This window comes from Brienomyrus brachyistius, chromosome 19, assembly GCF_023856365.1.
Source record: "Brienomyrus brachyistius isolate T26 chromosome 19, BBRACH_0.4, whole genome shotgun sequence".
NCBI classification, from domain to species: Eukaryota; Metazoa; Chordata; class Actinopteri; order Osteoglossiformes; family Mormyridae; genus Brienomyrus; species Brienomyrus brachyistius.
In genome coordinates, this window is record NC_064551.1 from 17,533,537 (window position 1) to 17,541,483 (window position 7,947).

The following is a 7,947-nucleotide window of genomic DNA, read 5'->3' on the forward strand; positions in this document are numbered from 1 at the left end:
GCATTAAAAATTCAAATTCCCCACTAGCTTTGACATTAGCTTATTAAGTTTGGGACAGTCAGAAAGTACGGAAATAAACTCAGTCACCAACGCGGTCGGTCGTCTATCCTGTCCATCTTCCATTTCCATTTTCACACTCAGTAGACGTGGGACCGTAATCGCCCCGTAAATAACATAAAACCGTATCCATATCCACCACGAAAATATTTAAGCACCGTATTACATGTATTCGTGGTTAGTAGAAAACGAAGTCTTACATTAGATTCCTTAACTTTTGGCGAACGGTTCTTGAATTTCCCATAAAAGCAGAAAAATCAACTGACGCGTTTCGTGTTCTTTTATAGGGTTAACAAAACACTAATATCGTCCAAGTATTATAAACTTTACAGTACAACTGTTACCGACTACTCTAATGCATTACCCTGACGATTTTATGTAATAATAGTAATGACGCTGGTAGACGCAGCTTTGGCAAAAGATACTTAAATAACTTAAAATTTCATACTTTATTTTTACATCTCTCCATCGGCATATTTAGTGCTGAAGCGTTAAACGTTAAGTCGCTTGTTCCAGGGTACAGACGCTGTCTTTCTGAAACCGAACGATAGTCAATTTGTTACAAGTTCAAGGTCTTTGTCACTATTCGCTGATAAATACACAACAACAAACAATAGTAATTGTTATTAATATTATTATAATTATTGTTATCATTTTTTGTGATAATAAATAACGAATATACTATTACTACTGCAAATAACTATGACTAGGCCTATATTAATAACAGCAACAATAATATAGGTACGGCGCATACATCGAGGGATTGATACAATGTAAATTGCTGTTTTGACAGAAACTTTTAATGGAAATCATTAGGTTTTTACGAATACAATCTGAAAACAGTAAGAAACATTATGTACATTATTTTCAGTGCAAATAAGTTTAGACAATATATTTGTACACTTTTACGCTTATCAAAACTGAAAAAAATCACATTTACAAAATAACATATTTAGGGGATTATTTTGAAGACAGGAGGTTCAATTACATGTGGAAAAAATAACAAATATATCGGGGTAGCTACCAACAGTCCTGAATAAAACTATGTCTTTGGGCCGCCTTCCAATCAATTTTTCACAAGACGATTTTAAAATTCCCTTTTTGTTGAGTTCAATTTCGGACATTTCGATAGGCTTCATATTAAATACTTCACAGATAAAAATTACCTTCCAGGGCGCCACTAGCGCACCCTCGCTAGGACGCGGGCGCTTCCGTGGCCGCGCTGAGCGGCGCCGCCTCCTCAGCGCTGGCGGGGGGAGCCCCGTTCATGATGACGCTTCGCTTATTGTGCTCCGCAATGTCCACGTCACTGCGCTCCGGCGTCTCGTCCAAATCGCACTCACTCGCTTCGCTTTCGCACTCGGACTCCTGCTCCTTCTGCTCCCCTTCTGTCAGCGGCTTGTCGGACTGCTCCTTCTCCTTGTCTTTCTGTGCCTGGGCTTCCTTCGAGTGCCTCCATTTCATCCGCCTGTTTTGGAACCATACTTTCACCTAGAGAAGGGTTTGGGAAGTCGATTTAGTTCCCCAAGGACTACAGGAAAAGCAAGCTGGAAATGATGTGTTCGACTCCAGGAAACAGGCAGACTAAATACAAATACAATAATGCACAATTTTGCCAAAATCTTTTAAGCTGTAGGCCTGTGTGGTCTTTTCTCTAGTTAAAAACAGATGATCTTGGATGCAGCACTATAGTTAAAGCGTATCCCCAACATCGAAAAATAAAGTTCAAATAATATTGCCAAGGGGTACAACAATCAGATGAAGTGTAAAACGCAACGATAAACAGTGTATTTCCTCAGATATTGCAGCACATTGACCAAGAAACCAAAGTCTTGCTTAATCATGAAACTGGAATGTGGGTGTAAAAACAAACCCCTTTGCCTATTCGGGTTTGCACTTACTCGTTATGAACGACTTTCACTTCCTCGAAATTCTAGGCCAACATTTCGCAACCCCAATAAACTGATTACTCATTATGTTTCGGCATGTTTATATTACTGGGTGTGCCCAAAAGGCCCCACTTGCCATCTAGCTGCCTAAAACACTGCAGAGACAAATTAAACATTTATTTTTTACAAAACGGCGCTCGCGCGTACAGTCCTCAAGGTCGCCCACAGCGGCACCTTTTAACGTTATTATTATTATTTTTTTGCGCCTGCCATTAAATGCAGAGCTACGGAGCAAACACAGCCTACCTGCGCATCGGTCAGGCCCAGCATCGCGGCGAGCTGTTTCCTGTCAGGTTTGGTGACATACTTTTGTATTTCGAATCGTTTCTCAAGCCCTTTTCGCTGCAGGTTGGAAAACACCGCTCGTGACCAGGATCGCTTCCTTTTGTACGTCTGTGGCATCGTGTCTTTGGTAAGCACTGCGTACGGACCTGTTGAAACAAAACGAGAAAAAAATCAGTGCAAACAGCCTCTAAATTTCATTGAATTTTTTTTTTTTTTTTTTTTTTTATATTGCATTTTCAGCGCAAGTCAGCAGGGTCAGTGTAGTGCGTAGTGCGCTGTAACAACCACTGTCTCAGTCCCTACAATGATATGCCAAGCAATTAAATATGTTTTTTTTAATTCTGTAGACCTAACTGAAGCTTGTGCTGGCAAGATAAAATTAAATACAGAAAATCGGATCTACTTGGAGACACGGAAGGCGCTGGCCCACCTGGAAAGGTATCCTGTAACTGATGCTGTCCTGATTGCCTGGCCGCGCTGCCTAACGAGCTCATCATGGTGGGCGCGTCGCTCATCCTGGGTTCTAAGGGCGTAAAGTACTGGCTTGTAGAAGGCGGCATAGAGAGATGCATCCCTGACTGACGGTTCGTGCTAACAATTGAAGTGAGATCTGTTACAGGACGAAAAGAAAAGGACGAAGAGGTTAAAAAAGCGGCCCTATAAGCGGGATTTGGGAGTGCTGCCGTTTAGTGTTTCTCACCTTAAAAGTAATAAGGATGTAAAAAAAAAAACGAGCGGCAGAAGTAGAAATAAACTGTATAATTGTTCTGGGGGGAGAGATGCCAAAATGTCATTGAGTGTGTCCCGCCTATTGAAACTAAAAAACTTCAGTTATACAGCTGCCAGAACTTAACATGACATAAATACTATTCTGTTTAGCGTTTTGTTTAAGTTAATTTTAGAGCTGACGCAGCATAAACGCAATATGAAAAAATATATTGAGTGTCTCTCATTCAGGCATATAAATGAAAAATCTGACCAAGATTTGTATCTGTGTGAATCCGTCTCCTACCTCTTAAACTTGAAGTCTCTTTGGCTTTTGGGTCAAAGTCTGTAGATAAAATGCGATCAATCCCAAACTTTAGGTCTTTGCTTGACGGTGCAGGGGCTTGGGGAGAGTTCAGAGTGACTCGCGAAACAGAAGTTAAATGTAATCCGTGCCTGTGATACGGGGACGCAGAGCTCACCCTGGAGCTGAAAACAGACGGCTCCTGGGTAACCGGGGAAGGGCGCAGGGGAGATCCAGAAGCGTGAACCGGAGCACGGGGACCCATATGAGCCATTATAGCGGAAGATCCAGAGATATTTTCAGCGTCTCCGACGTGTAATATGTCAGCGATGCAAAAAGACGGCTTCTTCATCGAATCCAATGAAAAACCACTGGAGCAATACGCAGACCAAAGACTAAAATTAGAAGCATAAAACGGATTCAGTCCGGTAGTATACATTCTACTAATATGTGTTACCCCGCGGTTAAACACAAACGGTGATAACAGAGAAATCCTGCATGGAAACGCAGATATTGTCGAAAACGGTAGATTTCTTTTTTAAAGGGCCTGGGATCTTTCTCTCAAGTATGGAACGTAAGCAGCTGGTCCAAGTAGTCCTCAGCAGAAGTTTCTGCTCTTTAAATGATTGGTTAGCCTCTGGCCAATGGAGGTGCAGCTTAAGCAAGACGACACGCCCCCAAGAAGTAGGGTACTTGAGAGTTGAACTTTACCGGTGAAATCCTTCGTTGGCCGAATGAATAAATACAGCACTAAAATTATGATTATTAATACTATTATTTATTATTGTAGTTAACAACTACCAGGAATGCTATATTATAAAAAAACAATTATATAACTAAATACCAAACTATGGACTACACGTTTAGTGTCGAAAATTTGGAAGAATAAATGACACGTATTTTTGCGAGCGACTTACGTTGTCCGAAACACCATATATTTACATTTTGGCTAACACAAATTAATTTAACAAACAATGAGTTTATTGCGTGTTTTTAGCCTAGTATTATACAAATACAAAGTTTAACGGGTTAATAAATTTTGCCCAGTTATGAAGCACAGATTAATTATTTTTACGTGTATCTTTGTAGATGATATTTCAGTAATATACTAATTTAAAAAATGTGTTTTCAGTCGTCAGAGAGAATCCGAAAGCAATAAGTCTTTTAGAAAATATAAATATTACTGGGGAATTATTGTTCAGCTTTTGAACATAAATACGGCGAATAACCAATGTCATTGTTTGTATTATTATGAAGTGGTTTTCTCTGAACATGTCCCGTGGTTCGCCCTGAAATTCCGTTTCATTCCGAGGTTGACCGCTGAGTACAGGAAACTCCAGCTCTAATAGATGCAGGTCATCCTGTTTTTAATGGGCTCTGATTCTAACTAAATGAGCGGATATTCCTGCTAGATTTGTCCAAAAATAGAGCATGTTTTAGTATTTTAGGATACGAACGAAATCCGTATTTCTTCCTGAGTGTAACAAAAAAAACTTTATAATGACGGTTAGAACTTCCTTTTTCAATATTTGTGCAACTTTATCTCAACCCGCAAGTTGCGCTGTGACGCAAATCCGCCCTCATGCTTATAATAAAGAGGAAATCAATTTCATAAAAAAGAAAACAAAAATAACCACAAAAGCTTTACTTCACACATATCTAAAGCATGTAATACGTCAATAAATAAACATGAAAATAAATTTTATGAAGAATATTTCATTTTTTTCATCGGTGGGTCATCTTTAAAAAAACAATAATAAAAGTAATAGAAATAAGTAAAAATCGGTAGCATGTTTATTCATTATACATTTATTTATAAATGAATTCATTTATTGGTGGATTAATTGTAGCATAACAGTTGTCATAATCACAGTTGTTGCGTGAAGCGTTATGTCATAAACGTGTCTTATATGTCTTGCACCTTCTTTTGTTTATGTTTTGTTCTGTTTTGTTTCTCTTCTACCAAACAAACAATTTCATGTCAGTAAAATGTCTAGAATATTGAAGTAGAAGAATTTTATTTAGATAGGCCTACATTTTTGTTTAGTTTCGAAATTTAAAGTTACGGTATTCATTTATGTAAATATGTTTTGTTATATTTTTAGTTAAAGGATTATAAAATTATTTTTATTAGGCTATTATGATCCGAAAAAGAAAACATATTGGTGACTGATAAGGCTTTTAACCTCAGCCGTCTTAAACCGTTATTCCCCATCCCGTTTTAGTAATCGCCTCTGTTTATTGCCTTCATTAGCGCTGATTTATTTCCTAAGTGTCCTGCGACTCTGGCGGCTTCCTACCGCAGTGTGTCTCAGAAACATTTTTTCCGGGTTAAATTTAGCAATGAAATGTACCGTTTGCCCTCCATCAAGCAGACGAAACAATTTAGGGAAAAGGATGTAGAGGAACACAGCATGCGTACACGCTTCGGTTATTTCAGGTGCCGATGAGCTCAATGCAGGGAATTTTTAAACGATCCCGTTTGGCTGCCGAAAGCCGCCCAAGTGTGTTTACCTGGGGATTGTTTATTAGCAGTGAGCACGCAGGAAGGAGTGCATGTAAAATTATTTATTTTTAATGTTATTATTTATTTGTTCTGTAAATAAGACTTATTCTTCTGGGCAATTATTGACAATGTGAGATGCTTTTATATTTTTATTTATCGGAATTAAAAGATTAATTTATGGGAATTACATTTAAATAAAACATTTTTCATTTATTCTACATGTTTATATGATGTTAAATATAAGCTGTATTCGGTTATGTTGATGTCTGTTTAAAATATGCATTCGAATATAAAATCTGAAATTCATTTGCTGCAATTCTTTGCTCTTATTATCTAAATCGCATGCAGGTAAAGCAGGACAATTTACAGGACCAGTTTACAGGACCAAAAGACGAACCGGGACGAATAAAAATGCAAATATTCTGATGATATATTTTCCCGGACAAAATGCTATGAAACCTCACACCTCATCCTAAACTCCTAAAAATAAACACAAACATAAATATCCTTAAACCGCCCAAAACCTGTCATCCGTCTTCTCTCGGTTATTGAATAAGACATTAGTGAAGCGGGTCAGAGCTGCAGTGTAACTACCAGCTGAAAAAAAGCCACCTGTCTCCAAACGCACCGGTGCGCAGGGTCCCAGACCTCGTAGCATGCCTAAACTGTATTTACGTAAAATAATGATGATGCTACACAGCACTGTCCCTCAAAATCTGTTCATACGGTTTTGATACGGACTGGTTTATTTGGTCTCCCCGGTAACTAATGACTGCAATGAAAATCTAGAAGATAAACACCGTCTCACCGCCGTGCATTTGATATATCTCTTTACAGTCAGTTAAAGGGCGAATCGCACGAACAATGTTTAGCTTGTTCCATAAAATCTGCAGCCTACATCAACCCAAACGTTCATTTAAATGCGAGGGCCTAGCATTCATATAATAATGATTGAAAAAAAATACTCAGTTGCCGTAACCCAATCAATAATATGTTTAATAAGTGAAACCGTCAAGTTAAAGAAACCGAAGCAGTATCTAATCCTCTCTCCCCCTGGAATGTAACTTGGATGCTGTGAAGCAATCTCAGTAATCCCATTAATGAAGGCAGTCCTGTGCTCCCTGCTGCAGCGCGGAGATCTGGGCCAGGATTACTATTTCTGGCGAAATTTCCCAAGGAAGGAACTTTCGCAGATTTAATGGGACCGAGCTATTGTAAGTTGCCTTCTGTATGGCGCGGCGCCATTATGCCGCGGTTATTCGGCACTCAAGGAGTCGGAGTTTACTAATATAATGTACACGAATATTACGAAATAATACAAGAAACATAATTTGGGTATAATGGACATAACTCTGGTTAACCGCACACTGTTACCAACAAGAATCTGTGTTTTTCTGGATCTAGCAACGAGGTATTGTGGTTCGAAGGTCTACGTGGTAGCCGTGGTCAAAATGTAAGGTGGACCGTATTTTGCTGTGCAGAAAGGAGACCACTGGGGCAGGAGAGGAAGAGAGGCAACGTATACATGCACAGAGACCGTATTCTGACTTAGAAAGCATATGTACATGAAACAAAGCGAATGGATATTTCAGACATATTAGGTCCCAAAAAGAGAAAGTATGGTCACCCTATTAAATGGTAAAAAAGCGTTTACATGCAGGTTGTGAAAGAGAGTGGAATAGGACTAAGAGTTCTTGATGGGCTTTTCTCTGCGGCCTCGGTCTGCAGCTGGGTTTACTGTTATCGTATCACTCATTCTTCCAGTAACATGTCAAGTGCTGCTGTAAGTATTGACGAAAGAAGCGGATTAAATGCGCGCTCCAGGGGAAGTAACCGGCTTTTTATATGTATAATGTGGTCTGAGCAGAACATGGCGGCCAAAAAATTAATAAACATATCATAAATGAGTTGTAGTGTTTTATTTCCATACAATGACAGCGGTCATAAATATTAACCGTGTTGGTTTATGGGATTTCCTATTTTCAACTGGTCTGCCGCTAGAGCGAAAGATTTCTTAATCGAGGTGTCTTTTCTTTAAGGCCGGGGAATTAAGAAATGGGATGAGCAGAGGTTTATGCTGAAGTCACAGGACGGTGTAAACGGAGCCGGAGATGTGTTATGGGGAGTTTTTTTAATGAGAC

The 7,947-nt window shown here is 39.1% G+C and overlaps 1 protein-coding gene and 1 long non-coding RNA gene across 4 annotated transcripts; one reads left to right on the forward strand and one right to left on the reverse strand.

Annotated features, from left to right (window-relative positions):
- Positions 1 to 835: 835 nt before the first annotated feature.
- Positions 836 to 3,739, reverse strand: hlx1 (H2.0-like homeo box 1 (Drosophila)). Of its 3 annotated transcripts, none has more exons than XM_048986134.1 (4): positions 3,304 to 3,739; positions 2,722 to 2,814; positions 2,253 to 2,437; positions 836 to 1,548 (listed from the first exon to the last, which is right to left on the reverse strand). In XM_048986134.1, exons 1-4 carry the CDS (start codon positions 3,737 to 3,739, stop codon positions 1,252 to 1,254), a joined length of 1,011 nt encoding a protein of 336 aa, XP_048842091.1. In that variant the 3' UTR covers positions 836 to 1,251. The 3 variants fall into 3 exon arrangements, with proteins under 3 accessions (XP_048842091.1, XP_048842090.1, XP_048842092.1); XM_048986133.1 differs by having other exon boundaries at positions 2,722 to 2,901; XM_048986135.1 differs by lacking the exon at positions 2,722 to 2,814.
- Positions 2,281 to 6,112, forward strand: LOC125714964 (uncharacterized). The gene is made up of 2 exons (XR_007383899.1): positions 2,281 to 2,418; positions 2,639 to 6,112. It is a non-coding gene; the product is annotated as an uncharacterized LOC125714964 (long non-coding RNA).
- The last annotated feature ends 1,835 nt before the right edge of the window (positions 6,113 to 7,947 follow it).

What these genes read in the sequence shown, in the direction of transcription:
- hlx1 (XM_048986133.1), bottom strand. Translation starts at nt 3,739, where the DNA reads ATGTATACTACCGGACTGAATCCGTTTTATGCTTCTAATTTTAGTCTT. An exon ending in AGAGACTTCAAGTTTAAGAG is followed by an intron (nt 2,902 to 3,303) that starts GTAGGAGACGGA and finishes GTCCTGTAACAG; the next exon opens with ATCTCACTTCAATTGTTAGC. An exon ending in TGGGCCTGACCGATGCGCAG is followed by an intron (nt 1,549 to 2,252) that starts GTAGGCTGTGTT and finishes ACCCTTCTCTAG; the next exon opens with GTGAAAGTATGGTTCCAAAA.